This window comes from Impatiens glandulifera, chromosome 2, assembly GCF_907164915.1.
Source record: "Impatiens glandulifera chromosome 2, dImpGla2.1, whole genome shotgun sequence".
Lineage (NCBI taxonomy): Eukaryota > Viridiplantae > Streptophyta > Magnoliopsida > Ericales > Balsaminaceae > Impatiens > Impatiens glandulifera.
Genome location: NC_061863.1, coordinates 5,380,503 through 5,399,826, shown reverse-complemented (window position 1 = coordinate 5,399,826; position 19,324 = coordinate 5,380,503). Strand labels below are relative to the sequence as shown.

The window sequence follows — 19,324 nt, the reverse complement described above, 5'->3', positions numbered from 1 at the left end:
CACAATAAACTATTGCAAATCAAGTTTTGGTTGGAAAACAACTACTCAAGGAAGGTAGAATACTCATATATATTTTTTTATTTTGTGATTTTTTAAAATTTTTATGAATCCTCACATATTTTTATGTTCCCAATTTCTTAATCTAATATAATAAGTGTTTTTCCGACGACATTATTATAATATTATTTTCTTTTTAAATGCAGATGAATATTAATCGTCATGATAACGATAACTTGCAAGAGAATAATGAAGAGCTTAAGGTGGAGCAAGACATTAATGAAGAACATATGGAGGAGAACACGATGTTTAATTCGAATGATGCATGTTTTGACTTTGTTGGACATTTCTCGACACCTAATGACTTGAGCGAGATGCTATCCGTCGACCACAATTTGCAGGTCCATAATTCGCGTTTAAGCGAAGATGTAAGAAGTGTTTATTGATTTGATTTTAATTCATTAGTAAATTTATATATGATTATTCTTAATTATTTTCTTGTCTATTGCTTGTAGTTTGAGAGGGGTACAAACTTTATCTCAAGGTATTAATTAATTAACCAACAAATTAATTTATTCATTTTTAAATATGAAATTGTATTTACAAAACAAACAATTACAAATTTGTAGTGACGAGGTTGGCGCTGTTAGGGTGCCCTTGCTCGGGCAACCAATTAGAATGGAAACAAGAGAAACTGGCGTTGTTAGGGCGCCTTTGCTCGGGCAACCAATTGGATTGGAAACAAGAGAAGTTGGCATTGTTAGGGCGCCCTTTCTCGGGCAACCATTTGGAATGGAAACAAGAGAAGTTGGCGTTGTTAGGGTGCCCTTGGCCGATGATGGTAGTCAACTAAACATGAATATGATTAAGCATATGGCAACTCTAGCAATAAAAGAGCTTGATCAATTGGCTCAAATGAGAGAACCTATGTGGATTCCAAGTGTTGCTGATAGCACCGGCTATGAGTTGAACGAGGGCGAGTATTATAGGGTTTTTGCAAGTGGATTCGGCACTCGAATTTCAACACTCAAAAGCGAGTCGTCCTTCCATGTCAATGGATTTTTCATCGATCCCCACACTCTTATTAATATTTTCATGAATTTGGTATACATATAATTATTATTCAATTAACAATATTATCAATGTTTATTAATTAAAACTAACTCTTTCTTATACAGAATCATTGGAAGAAAATCTTTAATGTCATTGTTTCTAAGGCTATCACTTTTGAAGTCTTCCCAACTAGAATTGAAGGAAGTCATGACGGGGCCTTGCAAGCTGTAAGTAACTTTATATGCGATATTTTGTCATAATTATAATTGTTTTACCATTCTTTTTTACTTTGGGTCTCAGATTTACGTAGATCTGCATGCACTTTCTCCTCTTGTGCCGGCCCGTTCGAGTATCTTAGCAAGACATTGCAAGCAACTCGGAGTAGGAAGGTGGGGAATCGTTGATTTTTCAATTGACATCATTGTACGACCACTCAATGAAGTTAAATACAAAAGAAGGCCTTCTGGATGCATAATTGAAGATTTTTGCAACGGATTCACAAAGGTGACGTGGATAGAGAATGTCGAAGTGGACGAAAGTGGCTTTCATACATTGTATAAGCCTATAGTCAATTCCGGCTTAGCATTTGGCGCCAAACGCTGGCTAGGCATTCTCGAGAAGCAAATAAATCGTCTCTCTATCGACCATTTCAAAGCCCTACCCCCTAATGACATGGGTAAACTTATAATATTACTTGCATTATAAGTTATTTATTTAGATATGAACATATTATATAATATATTGTTATATTTTTTTTCTTGTGGATTAAAGTGGTGACTAGCTTGGAAAGAAAACATGTCATCACTCGATTGTCGGAGAGGATGGTAGAAACTTTTATCATTGGAGTGAGTTCGGTTGTGGACCATCCATGGATTAATATAAATCTGGATTCAATCGTAAAGCCAGATGGAATGAGAATCCTTATGCTAAGGAATACCGATAATCCAGATTTTCCGGTAGGTATTGTGTTAGCCGCTGCCATTTCCTTTTGGCTGCCTGGGTCGCCGACGAATGTATTTAACTTTCTCCGATCTAAAGAAACAAGAACTAATGTAAGTATAGAATTCATAGTTTTCTTAATTAAATTTTGTCTAATTAATTAATTTGATTTAATGATATGTTTTTTTTGGCATAGTGGGATGTTCTTTCAAATGTTGCAAATTTTGAAGAAATCTCACATATTGTGGTAGGACAAGATAAAGCCAGCTACATCTCATTGTTACAAATGAGTGTAAGTATATCTACAACCTTATAAATGATTAATCATTTGATTATTATTATTATTATTTTAAAAGTTATAATATAATAATTAAAGTGTTAACTATGAATATACAATAGCAGAATGATCTGTTGATGCTGCAAGAGGTTAATTGGGATCCTCTAGGAGCTTACTTGATATATGCCCCCATTGACATTAACTCCCTTAACATGGCGTTGAACGGAGGAAATTCAAAGTATGTGCCAATGCTTTCTTCGGGTTTTGCGGTTGTTCCTTTCTGTGGTGCCACCGACAACATTGGAAGTGGCGGCGGTTCATTGGTGACCGTGTCTTTTCAGTTTTTGCCCGATATTCGTCCAACTGCTGCGCTTGATGAGAGTTATATTAAGAATGCTATTAACTTGGTTAACTGCACCATGGATAGGATTAAGACATCGCTAATATGAGTTGAACTAATGTAGTGTTTCTCATTCTATCAAAGACAATTTATTGAAGTTTTCTATTTTTGAATTATTTTATTTTTAATAGTTCATCTAATTTAATTGTATTTCTCATTTTATAATAATTTTCAAAAGTAACATAATTCCAGCTAGCTAGACTTTTAATTCATTTAGATTTTCTTTATTTTTATATTTTTATAAATGACTTGTAATTTATTTTTCTTCTTCTAAACAATTTACTTTGTTTGTTTGTTAAAAATAAAAATATCAAACTCACCTCGCTTATTTAGAATGAATTGTCAATTCTCGTTTGTATACTTGAGCATATAATCAATATGTGTATAGGTGACATCGCACAATGCACACTATATGCTACCTTCAAATAAAATGCGACTCAATATGCAGATCTGTTTACATAATAAAGTGATTTCGGGTTTTGTGTCATCTCATTAATTTTTGTTTTTTTGGTCATGTATTCAAGGGCCAACAACTTGTTTTGTGTCCAGCATCACGTCCCTAACCAAACTGGTTCCAACGTTCCTGGGTCTATTTTTAGAATGCAAACAAACAAACCAAACTTATCATTCATTCATTTACCCCTGTTTATAAAAAAAATTCAAAAACTGATGCTTGCAGTTTTCATATAAATTTTCAGGAAACAATCCAAACCCGATTATAGTTCGATTAAATAGTGAGAATCAATTACAAATCATATGGTAATCATTTTTAGATCATCTTCCTCAGATGTAAACCCAAGAAAGTTGATCCAAGATCTTTGGATTCTCTTTTGAAATTGAGCGAATTTGTATTAAGGGGAATCACAAGAATCTAACTCGGTGGATAACATTTAGAGTCTGACTACACAATTAAATTAAGAAGTAGTGCAATCAGGGGCGGAGCTAGGATAAAAAATTACCTGGGACTGACTCCAACTTGCATCTTAGATTTAACTTTCTATATTCCGCTTTTTTTCAATAAAATTTCCACGATTATTCAAAGATGGAGACTCGTCATGCCCTCTTAATGCACACGTTTGAAAAGTGAGCCACCGAATGTTTTCAATAGTTGTTGTAAACTGTAATCTGTTATTTTGTTTTTCATTTGAATACTATGCATTCAATACTTTGTCAATATGATAAGGATATTCATTAGATTATCAAGATATTCAACTGCCCTATTATGTGGTGAAATATTACATTCTATATGCATAACAAAAGAGCATCTATCCCCATCATTAACTCGCTTTCAATATTTGAATTCATCTATCGTAAATGTAGGTTTTGGGGTTGCTTATGTTCAAACAAGAAACATGGAAAACAAAAAGAAACATCTTTCAAAGGAGAGTATTCTAACCGAGTAAATTTCTTAAACCAATGACTTTGAAACCGTCGATTTTGATTTCCAAATTTGGTCGGCGGGTACTCATCCTTAATAGGTTGATATGACCTCACCTTATATAAGCTCGTCTAATTTCATCCATTTTATTAAAAGAATATTTCCATATCGGAATACGTAATGCTGGATCAAGTTTAAGAGAACTTACATCAACATCAATTCTAAGAGATTTGTTAGGTTTTTGAGCAGGGATATCAAATTCTTTATTTAAATACCGAATCAAACCAATGTAATTATTTTAACTTGTTTATTAATATTAATTTATATTTTCTTATAAATTTTTTAAATAATTTAAAATTAAGAAATATAAAACACTATTATTATTTTAATTTTTATATTTTACCCTTATAAATAATTTGTATTATGAATTATATTAAAATAAATAAATCTTATTTATATATTAGAAAATATTGTTGGTATAAAATAATATTTTAAAATTAAAGGTGAGGCCAGGGTTTAATCCCTAAACCTTATGTGTAGAGTTTAATCCTATAGCCAACTGGGCTAAGAGTCATTTGTCAAGTACATATATAAAATATTTTGTTTTAAGATTTTAATTTAGGTAGGCTGGAGCCTACCCTAGCCCATGTGTGGCTCCGCCCCTGAGTGCAATAGAAAAGTAGCTATGAACTCAATTAGAAAAAATATAAAAATGAAGTAAGCATTGATATTTATGTAATGAATTGGAACTTATAAAGACTTGAAGAGTGTTCCTAGTAACCTATGGTAACTATTGGCTAGATTGAAATCCGCTTCTAAACGTTCGGTCGAAAAATCAAAGTTTTCAAAAAATGTTTTACTCTGTCAACAATGGAGGATTTTGTTTTGAACTATCTTTCTCTTTTACTCTAAAATTTCCTCCCTTTGCCAACCTTGGACCAAATGACCACATGTTCTAATTTATACACTATCATCCTAAATTTTCAAAATTCAAAATCTCCCTACCTTTTGTTTTTCTCAATTGACACTTCAAGACGCGGGCTAGGATTTGGATATCCAAAATCTGATCGGCTTGAAACGATATATAAAAACGCAAGAAAAAATAAGAACATAAGAAGACACATATTTATAGTGGTTCACTCAAAAGAGTTACGTCCACTTTCAGACACTACCTGATTTCACTATGAAGAAGAATGAACACATAATTTTTGTCTCACACTATTTATCTGTCTAGAATTTTGTCTTACCCTATAAAACCCTTAACAACAACATATTTACAGGGTGAACATGAAGATAATAAAACCTAAATAATTCTTGTTCAGACCCAAGTCCAAACCCAATAAACTCTAATTAACTTCAGTAGAGTTTATTACAAGTGTAGGCTCCACAACTCACCAATCTCTCAATTGCATTTCTCAGTGGATAGCGGCTATCCATCCGATGACACAACGAAGAAGGTCAATTGAAGTTGTGCATGTTGGGAATTCAAGCAATCAACAATTCCAATGATAAATATTCCCTACTTGAATGAAAACATTAGGAGCAGATAAACCACAAATAAAGGAAGAAATAAAAACAACACAATAACACACGATCTTTTTACGTGGAAAAACTTCTCAAATCAAGGAGTAAAAACCACGAGGTTGTATGTCTAAAATCAAGCTCTACTATCATCAAATGTCCAACTTACAAACATGTTCAATAACCTTCAGCAACACATAGAAAAGAACATAGACATTGTTGAGTTATGGAGTTTACACTTATAATAAATTATACAATTGTTAATTAAGTTTATTGGGTTTGTATTTGGTTTTGGACTTGAGCCTGACCAAAATTTATTTAGGTTTTATTACCTGAATGTTTAACCTATAATATGTGATTATTAAGGGTTTACAAAAATAAGATATATTTCTAGAGAGATAAAGTGTGAGACAAAATCTTTGTATTTCTTCTTCTTCTTTATAGTGAAATTTGGTGGCAGCTAAAGTGGATGTAGCTCAATTTGAGTGAACCACTATAAATTTGTGTCTTCTTGTATTCTTCTTTCTTGCGTTTTTACAAATTGTTTCAAGTAGGTCAGATTTGGGAGATACAAATCCTAATAATTGGTATCAGATCAGCTAAGAATGCAGATTGAATCAGATTTGATGGGACAGATTATGCCTTTTAAGGATGCAAATTGAAGATTATCTTTATAGAAAGAAGCTTCGTATTCCTTTGAGTGAGAAACCAGAGAAAATAGATGAAGCTGAATGGAAACTCCTTGATAGACATGTTTTGGGAGTTATCTGATTGATGCTAGCCAAGATGGTTGCTCACAAAGTAGCAAAGGAGAATACCACCATTGGTCTGATGAAAACTCTTTCTGATATGTATGAGAAACCACCTGTTAACAACAATGTACACATAATAAAAAGACTATTTTACTTAAGAATGGTTAATGTTACTTTTGTCACTACTCATTTGAATGAATTCAATACAATTGTGAATTAATTACTATCTATTAAGATTGATTTTAGGGACGAAGTTAGTGCCCTCATTTTGTTAGCATCTCTACCAAATAGTTGGGAACCTATGAGGGCAACAATTAATAATTTAGTTAGAAATGCTAAACTGAAATTTGTTGAAGATAGAGACCGTATTTTTACTGAAGAGGTCATAAAATTGATTCAGGTGAAACGTTCAAAGGTTCTACTCTGAATGTGAAAAATATGGGCAAAGATAATGATAGAAATTTCAACCGAGGTAAGAGCAGATCTATATCGAGGAACAGGAGGAGGCAGTCCAAGTCTGGGCAGACATTTGAGTGCTGAAATTGTGGTAAACAAGGTCATTTGAAGAGGAAATGCAAAGTACCGAAAAGAAATGGTGATGATAAAAATGATGCAATCAACGTTGTTAGAGAAACTGTCACTGATGCGTTACTTTTGTCTGTTGATAGCCCGATAGATTAATGAGTTTTGGACTTGGGAACGTCTTTCCACACCACTTCCCATAAAGAATTAATGGAGAATTATGTGGATAGAAACTATGGGGAAGTTTATCTCGTAGATGGTGAGTTATTGAATATTGTTGGCATGGGGGACATTAAATTTAAGATGGCAAACAGTTCTGTTTGGAAGATTAATAAGGTGAGACACATTCCAGGTTTAATGCGCAATCTGATTTCTGTTACACAACTTGATGAAGAATGTCACAATTTCAGTTGTGGAAATGGTGCGTGAAAGGTGACTAAAGGAGCAATAGTTGTTGCTCAAGGTCACAGAACTAGAATGTTATACACGACTTCAACTTGCAGAAACACAGTTGCTGCTGTAGTTGATGACCTGAAGAATAGTGAGCTGTGACATTGCAGGTTGGACTATGTGAGCAAAAAATGGATGAATTTTTTTTTGAAGAATGGACAGAAGTCTGTTGAACATTATTTATGTGAAAACTGCATTCTTAGAAAACAAAAACGGGTGAGTTTCTTAAAGATTGGGAAGGAGCTCAAGAAAGAAAGACTAGAGTTGGTACACACTGATGTGTGGAGACATGCACATGTTTCTTCTTTTGGCGGATCATACTACTATGTGACTTTTATAGATGATTCGACAAGAAAAGTATGTGTTTACTTTATGAAACACAAGTCTGAAGTATTTGTTATTTAAAGAAGTGGAAGACTTTGGTTGAAAATGAAATAAATCAGAAGGTTAAGTGCTTGAGATCCGACAACGGAGGCGAATGCATCAGTTCAGATTTCAGAGAATATTGTGTTGTAAATGAGATCAGTATGGTGAAGACTGTTCCACAAACACCTCAAGAGAATGAAGTAGTTGAACAGATGAATCGAACATTGAACGAGTGTGTTAGAAGATTGAGATTGCATGTTGGGCTACCTAAAACCTTCTAGGCAGAAACTATCAACATTGTTTCCCACTTGATAAATAGGGGACCCTCCGTTCCTCTTGAATTCATAATTCCTAAAGAAGTCTGGAGCAATAAAAATGTAAATCTTTCTTATTTGAAAGTGTTTGGTTGTTTATTCTATGTTCATATTAATGAATGTGATAGGAGCAAGCTTGATCAAGAGTCTAATAAATGTTTTTTCATTGGTTATGATGATATAGAGTTTGATTATCGTTTCTGGGATAATCAAAATCGAAAGATCATTCGTAACAGAAATGTTATATTCAATGAACATGTTCTTTACAAAGATTGTGTTGGAAATGCATCAGATAGTGATTTAAAGTTGGAAGAGACTGGTATGGTCAACTTGAGAGAATTTTCAGCTGAATATATACCGACTGTCGAAGAAGACCAGTGTGTTGTTGAAGATGAAATCGTTGCGAAAGTGGCCATAGAGTAAAATCAATAAACACCGATTATATAGTTGAGAATATCGTCGTTAAATCAAAAACCAGTCGAGAGGTGGTCTCCATCTCTGAACTATATCTTGTTGACAAATAGAGTCGAACCTGAATTCTACGAGGAAGCAATATAATCTGATGAATCAGTTAAGTGGGAGTCTGCAATAAAGATGCGATGAACTCTTTGACGTCGAATCAGACTTGGGAGCTCATTGAGCTACCAAAGGGAAAGAAAGTACTTCACAACAAATGGATCTTCGGGATTAAAGAAGAACATGATAAAACCATAAAGTACAAGGCAAGATTGGTTGTGAAAGAATTTCAACAGAAAGAAGGTATTGACTACAATGAGATCTTCTCTCCATTGATCAAATTGATGATAATCAGAACTATTTTGAGTTTGGTTTTGAAAGACGACCTTCATCTTCAACAAATGAATGTCAATAATGTTTTTCTTCATGGTGATTTAGGTGAAGAGATTTACATACGACAACCTGAAGGATTTAAAATCAAAAGAAAAGATGAGCTTGTGTGTAAGCTTCATAAGAGTCTGTAAGGTTTGAAATAGGATCCAAGGAATGGTACAAGAAGTTCGATAGCTTCATGAAAAGTAACAGTTTTCTAATGTGTGAAGCTGATAATTGCTGCTATATCAAGATGTTTGATAAATCGTACATTATTTTGCTCATCTACATTGATGACATGTTGATTGTTGGAGCAAGCTTGTATGAGATTAACAAGCTCAAAAAGAGTTGTCTGAAAAGTTTGTAATGAATGATTTGGGTGCTGCAAAACAAATCCTTAGGATGAGAATTTTCAGAGATGATGAAGTTCTCAAGCTTTCACAAGAAGAATATGTGAAGAAAGTTTTTAGTTGGTTTAATTTGTATGATGCAAAACCAATTACTACCCCCTTAGTTAGTCACTTCAGACTATCTAAAGATAAATCGTCTTCAACAGAGAAGGAGGAAAATTACATGGCCACTGTTCCGTATGCCTCTTCCATTGGTTGCATTGTGTATGCGATATTTTGTACAAGACCAGACATAACAACCTTTATCACAACAACATACTCTAACTTGCACTAGAAAATAAATAATCTTCTAAAGTTTTGAAACTCAACAAATTGTAGTACCTTATAGAGTATAGATTTATCATGTTGTGCTCTTCTTACTATCAACATTATTACTATTATCAGTATCAACGTATACTTCAAAACCCTTATTAAACATTCAAAAACACAAAGAGAGACACATACTTCCTCTTAAGTGTTGTAGTAACCAAACTCGGTATCACCATAACCAATAAAAAACAATTATTAGACTTTGAATTAATCTTGTTTTTATCACATTCATTAATTTGAAAATATGAAAAACAATCAAATAATTTCAAATAAGAAAAGTTCACCTTTTTATTCCTCCAAACTTCTTCTGGAATTCTAAATTCAAGAGGTACAAAGGGTCATTTGTTTATCAAGTATACAGTAATGTTGATAATTTATGCTTTGAAGTTTGTAGGTAGTCTAGTATTCATTCTCATGATTCTAGCACGCTCATTCAATGCCCGATTCATACGTTCAACTATTCTATTTTCTTGAGACATTCAGGGAACAAACTTCAACATACTGATCTCATTCAGAACATAATACTTTTTGAAATCTGAATTGATGTACTCGCCTCTGTTGTCGGATCTCAAGCACTTAACATTCTGATTTGTTTCATTTTCAATCAAAGTCTTCCACTTTTTGAAAACAAACAAATACATTAGATTTGTTTTTCATAAAGTAAACTCATATCTTTCTTGACGAATCATCTATAAATGATATGTAGTAGTGTGATCCCCCAATAAAAGAAACAAGTGTAGGTCCCCAGACATTATGGTGTACCAATTCTAGCATTTCCTTCTTGAGCTTATTCCCAATCTTTAAGACACTCACACGTTTTTATTTCCCAATAATACAGTTTTCACATATCTGATGCTCAACTAACTTTAGTCTTGGAATTTGACCAAATTTTCAAGTGAATTTTCATCCATTTTTCGTTCATATGGCATAATCTGCAATTTATATTTCAGTGTTCTTTAAGTCGTCAACAACAATATAAATTGTGTCTCTAGTGTATAATATTCTAGTTTTGTGACCTCGAGCAACAACTATTGCTCTTTTAGTCACCTTTCATACACTATTTCCATAATTGAAATTGTGACCTTTGTCATCACGTTGTGTAACAAAAATCAAATTGCGCATTAAACCTAGAATGTGTCTCACCTTATTAATCTTCCAAATATAATCATTTTTCATCTTCAATTTAATGTCTCTCATTTCCGCAATACCTAATTGTTCACCATCTGCGAGATAAACTTTCCCATAGTTTTCCATTAATTCTTTGTGGGTAGTGATGTGGAAAGATGCTCCCGAGTCTATCGGACTATCAACTAACATAAGTAACGCATCAATGATAGTTTCTGTAACTACCTTGGCTGCATCATTTTTATCATCACCGTCCTTTTCAGTGCCTTGTAATTCCTCTTCAAGTGATCCTATTTACCACTATTCTAATAATCAAGTGTTTGCCCACACTTGGATTGATTCCTCATATTCATCTACATAGATATGTTATTTCCTCGGTTAAAATTTATATCATTACCTCTATATGTGCTTTTAACATTTAGATCAGAACCTTTGAATATTTCACCATAATCAATTTTACGAATCTCTTCAACAAGAATTCGATCTTTAACTTCAATAAATTTTGAATTTTGAATTTCCAACACAGTTACTAATTATTGTTCTTATAGACTCTTAACTATTATGTAGAGATTCTAACCAAATCAGGGCACTAACTTCGTCCCCAAAATGAATCTCAATAGATAACAATTTATTCATAATTGTATTAAATTCGTTCAAATGAGTAGTGATAGAAATATCATCAACCCTTCTTAATTTAAACAATATTTTTATTACATGTACCTTATTGTTAACGGATGGTTTCTCATATATATCAAAGAGAGCTTTAATCAGACTCATGGTGATCTTCTCATTTGTTACGTTGTGAGCAACAGTTTTAGCTGTTGTCAATCAGACAACTCCCAGAACATGTCTATTAAGGAGTTTTCATTCAACTTCATCCATCTTTTCTGGTTTCTCATTCAAATGAACATGAATCTTCTTTTCGTATGCATAATCCTCAATCTGCGTCATCTAGAATGCATAATTTGTTCCATTGAATCTTTCAATGACATGCCCTATATTTGTTCTCGTCTGTCATCGTTTCATAAACTCTAATTTAGCCTAGCGGCTAAGATATTAGTTGTTAGGATTTGTATACCCAAATTTGACCTGTTTGAAACAATTTATAAATATGCAAGAAAATAAAAACATAAAAAGACATTGATTTATAGTGATTCATTCAAAAGAGATATATCTACTTTCAGCCACCAACTGATTTCTCTATGAAGAAGAAGAAATATGGAGTTTTTGTCGCACACTATTTATCTGTCTAAAATTTTGTTTTATCCTATAAAACCTTAACAACAACATATTTATAGGGTGACCATTAAAATAATAAACCTAAATAATTCCTGATCAAATAATTTTTTGTCAGGCCAAGCACAAACCCAATAAACTTTAATTAACTTATGTAGAGTTTATTACAAGTGTAAGTAGGCTCTACAACTCAACTATTTGAAGGTTCTGGTGGATTGGGTTATGATACTTGTCGTCTTACGAGCATACGATTTCTTTCCAGTTGGGGGGATGTTTGTCTATATCGAAAGATATGATTTTTGTGAATCGACGGTTCTTTGAGACATAGAGGACAAAGAAGGAAGATGACGATCACGGTCAGGGCTGGAGGTAAGGCAACCTATGCAGTTGCATAGGCCCCCAATTATATAGGCCCCATTTTTTAATAGTTAATAATATTATATTATTAATATTAATTTTTCCTTTTTTTTTCCTTTAATATTAAATATATATTATAAAAATAATTTTTATCTTTTTTAATCTCCTCTCTCCTTATTATAGTATATTTTATTATTTATATCTCATTTTATATTATTAAAATTAAAAAAATAAAAAATTTTACTATTTTATAGGCTTCAAAATTTAAATTTGCATATGCCCCAAATTTTCAGAGTCAGCCCTGATCACGGAGGAATTGTCATCATGTGTTCCGTCAAGTTCTTGGGCGCGTTCAGGCATTCTGTCTTCAGGCGTTGACTTCTCATAATTAAAGTCCCAGATTTCGTGCTAGTTGAATCAATCCAAACATAGCTAGCTCCCTTGCCTAGACTTTGTATCAACTTCATCAAACAACGGCTCAGCTTCATCAACAACGACTGACGACTGATTCTTCTTTGACACTCCCGCTATCTCATGATGTTGTAACCTAGTTAACTAGCTAAGTTGATATTTTATTTTTTCTATAAATAAACAAACAAAAAATTAAAACAACAATATATTTTTTTAATATTCTGTTTTATTTGTTCATCCATTTATTTATTGAGTTTTATATAAATTGTCCTGCATTCAATTAATTTGAGGTTTAGTTGATATATTTTCCGAATAATTATTTATTTTAAATCCCGTGTAACGTGTAATGAGCTTGTTTATGAATTTTAAAAAAATATCTTTTATGACTTAAAGTTAGTTTTAAAAGAATAAATTTATGACATTTAAGGCAATGTGATAAAATATTTTGGGCCTATAGTATTAACTTTGAAGAGACTAACAAAAATTATTTATTTTAGATTATATATTTGAATATTAAAATAAATAAAAATACATTATATATTATAAGCACGAAAAAATCCGACAAACAATTAAGCAATTATTAGTTGAGCTCAAGCTAAGCTCAAATATTAAATGAGTCAATTCGAACTTTGTGAAAAGCAACTTTCTCATTGCAGCCCTAATATTGACTAAGTTATATAATTTGTATTTACTTATTCTTTACCGTGTTTTAAAAAAAATCCAAAATGAAATTATACTTTCACAATAAAATATGTAGTTATATTCAATGATGATTGCACAAATACTTTTGGCATTTTATTTTTTCAATTATATTGCTAGCTTTTAAAATTAAAATTGAAATTTTACGTAATTAAAATTATAGAATATATTTACTTTAAATAAATATGGTAATAATTTATCTGGTTAGTTTATCAAGATATCTAATTATTCAACAGAGTGCAACATATGGAGGAAAATTTATTCTATGTGGAAAAGTTTTCGTGAGTAGTTTAAATTTATTGTGGGAATGATTATTTGATTAGATTTGAAATTACATTTGGTGTAGTGTCAAGAGTTTAGCTACGGCGTATTATGAGTTTGCTTCTATTGCTATATGTAGAAATGTCACAGTTATAAATATGTTTGATCCTTGATCTATTGGTTTCGATAGTCGAATTAAATATAGAAGGAGATTAAACATTATGGAGACTTTGTCTCATAATAGAGTTTTATTTTTGGTAGGACGCAATCAAATGTCACTGTCTGAACAAGACGTTATGCATTGACAATATATGGATAGTTTCCATGTATAACATTGCTACACATTGTTCGCTAAAATGATTTAATATAAATTTTGTTGCGAAAAACTTTGGAAGTCAAAGATTTCATCAAAGATATCGTTCTTTGGATGGAGCGTTATTCATGGTGGAATTCTAACTGATGATATGTGCATGAAAAAATGTTGTATTATGGCTAGTCGTATGTGTTACGAAGAGATTAAATCGGTAACTCACTTATTTTTGCATTGTCAATGAATTATTAATATTTGAAGTGTTTTTTGGAGTATTAATGAGATTCATTGGGTGATGTCCGAGTCTTTGGGTAATTGCTGGAAAGTTTGGATTGATATGGCTGATATGGTAGGCCTACATATTTGATTATCAACCCAATTATTTATTGGTGGACTATCTAGTATGAGAGAAATCGTTGAAATTTGCATTGATCGTAGTCGTCCGATACATATCATTCATAATACTATTATTATGACAATTTCTGAAATTCGTTTAGAAAAGCAAATAGAGTCTCCCCTCGACAATTTACGAGCTCGGTAACTTTTTAATTATCATTTTTTCTTATTTTTTATTTTTGTTTTTATCTTTTCATGTAATGATTTTTTTGTTTTGCTTAAAGGATATTTTTTTTTTCATTTTGAATACATGGATCTTTTTTAAAATATATATATTTTCTAAAACCTTATTTGTTTTCACCAAATAATAATTTAATATTAATTATAAAATATTATTAGACTTCTTTTATAACCAATAAATTTGAAAAAATTGTTAATAGAAGTAATATATATATATATATATATTTATTAAGATTGATAACAATAAGGTTTTCTTAAATATTTAAGTTGGTGTAAAGTTAATAATGTTAATATTTCTTTAAATGTTTTTTAAGTAAAATTTTTATTTTTGTTGTTTATAAAGCTTATGTTATTATTTAAATATTTAATTTCTTGTTTGTCAATATAATATTTTCCTTGAAATAGATGAACACACACACATATATATATATATATATATATATATATATATATATATATATATATATATATATATATATAATAGTATAATAGAATTTTACATGCTCCTAGTAACAAACATAATTTTTTTTATAAAATTGAATTTAAAATACAACTTTTAAATTAATTTAAGACTTATAATGAATATTATAGATATACACTACATATACTATAAAGTCCCTTTCTTAAAAGAAAAGTCAGAATTTTGTAAATATTTACTAATATAATCTTATAAGATTACCATGATCTAATTTTCCTTTATAAGAAAGTATAGTAATTTCTCATCATTTATAAGTAATATTTATTTAAAAAGTAAGTTATTAAGCTTTATACTTGAAATAATAATAAAAAAATCAATTAATTGATCCCTATCAAAACATAAGTTTAAAAACATAAATTGTGTTTCAATATTTTTAAAGTGCGACTTGTATGGTTTTGAAGGTGTATTATAAATTAAAAACATTTCAATTAAATATGTTAACTCACTTAAATTACTACTATAATGGAGTTGCAAAAATGTCTTTCTAAATTACTTAGAATAATTTCTAAAACACTTTAAATTGTTTTTTTTTTGTCTTCTTTGTTAGAATAAGGTGATAGTATTAAAAATATTGTTACATATTTTAATATATTATAACTAAAATTATATATAAATTATTAATATTAATAAAATATCAAAATAAAATGATTGTCTCAAAATATTTTATTTTAAATTATTATTACTTAAACAATTTGATATTTATTTAATAAATATTACATTAATTATTCTAAATAAAATTATCATGACCATTTTCGAAAATGGGATTTCGAACTTAATAGACGCGTTTCATAATTTACCTTACTTTCGAGTCTCGAATGAAACGAGAAACCAAAATGTTAGGCACGAATAGAATACATCTAAATGTTTTTTATTAGATTAACTTTGACATTTTTAGAGTTGGCACATAATTTATTTATCGAGAAATTATGAAATAAAAATATTTTGAGTTTTAAAACGCATTTTAGAGATTTTTTTATCGGTATTTGGTTACACTTGAAAATTAATATTAATTAATATAAAATTAAGTCGACCTGTATATTCCGAATTCATTTAGAATTATTCATATTCATTTATACTCATATCAAAATTAAAATTAACGAGAATGTAAATTATTAATTAAGTATTATAATATATAATAATAATAATAATAATAGATTTCAATTTTGACTTCTAAATTTATGTAAGATTTAAAATAAATATTAAAAATCCTTTATTAAAAAACAAATTATTCATATTAGTTGATCTTTAAAAATAAAATCCTAAGTTATTGTTTTCTATCTCCTGTTATAAATGATTTGGACGGGCCATTTGCCCTGGTTGTGTTTTTGGATACACTAATTTCCAAATGTGTGTGGGCTGAAAGTCAAGTTAGATGTGGATTAGGGTTTTTTATTTGGCCCATTAACACTATGACTTGCTATATAAATAAGAATTTCGCATGTGAAATATACATAACCCTAATAAAATATTAAGGCTCGCCGCCTCCATTTGTTCTACTAATCCGGCCATTCCTTTCACTTCGATTCATTATCTTTTAACATTCTCCATATTTGAAAGAAGGACATGATAGTATTGATTGGTTTTTCTTATTTGTTGTTTATCAATCGGAAAGGTATTTCCATTCTAATGGGAGTGGATATTCAATCCCAACCATAGAAACTTTTTCATTTGTTCCCTATTTTAATGTTTCACGAAACTCTTTCATCGTCTTTTCTAAATTACAATTTTGGAAGATTTTTTAAATTAGATCTAGTATTTCCATTCTAATGGTAATGGTAGTGGATATTCAATCCCAACCAAAGAAAACTTTTTCATTTGCTCCCTATTTCAATGTTTCACGAAACTCTTTTATCGTTTTTTCTAAATTACAATTTTGGAAGATTTCTTAAATTAGTCTTTAGATCGAGAAATTAATGTCAAATATGTATTTGGTTCAATAGCCTTAGTGGAGGCCAATCTCAAACTTTAATGAACTAAAATTTTGGGAGAAATCTCAAATATAATTTTCATGTTAAATGATTGAGGTTTGTTTTTTTATAATAAAATTGAAAGCTTACTTTTAATGATGAATTATTTCGTCTAAAGATACAATGTGTTATGTTTATCTATTTTTAATTTATTTTATTTTTTTATGTTAGATTTTTTTTTTTTTGGTAAATCTCAAGATGAATGTGTTTACTTATATATTGTGAATTGAGTAAAATAATATGTACACAATTTAATTTGACGAATTTAAGATCATTTCATTATAAATTATAAAAATTAAATAAATTATGAAATAATAAAAATTAAATAAATTACAAATGATGATGTAATTTTTATATGGGTAATTGTATATTTCATCACTTCTAATCATTGTCATTAGAAAAAATTGTCAATTAATACTTTTTAATAATGAATTTATTATAATTTTTATCTATTAAATTGTTAGAAAATATAAATCTGATTGAAATTAAAGGTACAATTGAAATATTAATTAGTATTTGATTGGTGTATACAAGGTTATTAATATTTATTATTATTTATTTTATTTTATTTAAATTAATCCAGGTCTCAAGTTTGATTTTCATTGAAGATATTATCTCACCTAAACGTTTAAGGTGAGAACAAATTAAACCATTTAAATCAGTGATGATTCACTTTTAATAATTAATTACTAAATTTGTAAGCTAAATGATACAAATACAAATACACAAATAAATTCAAGTTTTCACTTGACCTTTGGATTGTATTCAATCAATATACTTCATTTTCGATGTCATTAAAATTACTTAACTAAATTTCTTTTTTCAAAACTTGTTGCCAAGCAATCAATACTATTATAAAATTAATGATTAAAAATAGTTTGTGATTCTAAATTTATTTATATTTTGTTACAGCTTTGCTTCTCTTCATCCACTACGATTAATTAAAAGTGACATGAAGTAATGAAGTGTTAGAACGGGAGACATAAAAGATCTCTTCCATCGTCTCATTGGTTTTGAGCTACTCTTATCAAATAGGGGCGAGCTCTTTTGGCTATGGGAAATAGTTGTCCACAACTTACCTCCCTTAGTAGAAAAATGCACCCAACCGATATTCAAAATGAGGTTGGTCAAGACGACGAGGCATTAGTCATTGCCAACTCGATGCCCAATCTTAGGAAGTTGGAGATATCATATCTCGTTGTGGGGACAGAGGCGGTGATGGAGATCATTCAAAAGTGTCGAAATCAGGAGTTGTTGGATTTGAAGGGTTGTTGGGAGACTTGGATTGATCACGAAGAATTGGAGTTAAAGTTTCCTAAGTTGAAGATTTTGGTGATAAAGTCTAATTGGGATGAATTATAAGACTGTTATAGTCAATTTAATCCGCCTAGATTTTATTTCAAAGATAATATTGTGTTCTTCTTTGTAAATCTCTTTGAAAATATTGAGAGAAATCAAATGTATTGAAATATTATGATAACAAAAAGTATTTGATTATGGATTAACTAACATGTGAAATAAAATAAATACCATTTTATTGTTAATTGAAAGTAGTGTAAGATAACAAATTTATCGATTATATATATATATATATATATATATATATATATATATATATATATATATATATATATATATAATAATGCTTAATTTTTAAAGTGTTCGGATTGTCGAGTCGAGAGATGTGGTTAATTTGGATATTTATGTGAGAGTAATGGATACTTGGGTCGGATTGTGGGTTGACCCGCCCATAAACTTAAAACTGTTAAAAATAAATTTAAAAATATTATTTGTAGGTTTCAAACTTGCAACCTAACAAAACAAGTACAATCCTTTAACCAACTAGACTAACAACACTTTATATTTAAGATTCAACACCAAATTTGATAAACGCAAGACATTTTAATAATAAAAGTTCAAATTTTTAACTAACTAATATATATATAATGATGCTTAATTTTTAAAGTGTCCTGATTGCAGGGTCGAGAGCTGTGGTTAATTTGGATATTTATGTGAGAGTAAATGGATACTTGGGTCGGATTGTGGGTTGACCCGCCCATAAACTTAAAACGGTTAAAAATAAATTTAAAAATGTTATTTGTAAGTTTCAAACTTGCAACCTAACAAAACAAGTACAATTCTTTAACCAACTAGGCTAACAACACTTTATATTTAAGATTCAATACCAAATTTGAGAAAGAGAAAATACTATAATGATGATATGAATCATTTTGGAGAGAGCGTGATATACACATCCAACATTTTAAATTAAGCGACACCAAATTTGATGACCGCGAGACATTTTAATAATAAAAGTTCAAATTTTTAACTAACTAATATATATATATATATATAATGATGCTTAATTTTTAAAGTGTTCGGATTGCA

The 19,324-nt window shown here is 30.1% G+C and overlaps 1 protein-coding gene across 1 annotated transcript; it reads left to right on the top strand.

Annotated features, from left to right (window-relative positions):
- The first annotated feature begins 203 nt into the window (after window positions 1-203).
- Window positions 204-2,715, top strand: LOC124924215 (homeobox-leucine zipper protein ROC1-like). The gene is made up of 8 exons (XM_047464281.1): window positions 204-425; window positions 513-541; window positions 627-1,047; window positions 1,176-1,277; window positions 1,351-1,726; window positions 1,822-2,102; window positions 2,186-2,281; window positions 2,392-2,715. The coding sequence occupies exons 1-8, from the start codon at window positions 204-206 to the stop codon at window positions 2,713-2,715; spliced, it is 1,851 nt and encodes a 616-aa protein (XP_047320237.1).
- The last annotated feature ends 16,609 nt before the right edge of the window (window positions 2,716-19,324 follow it).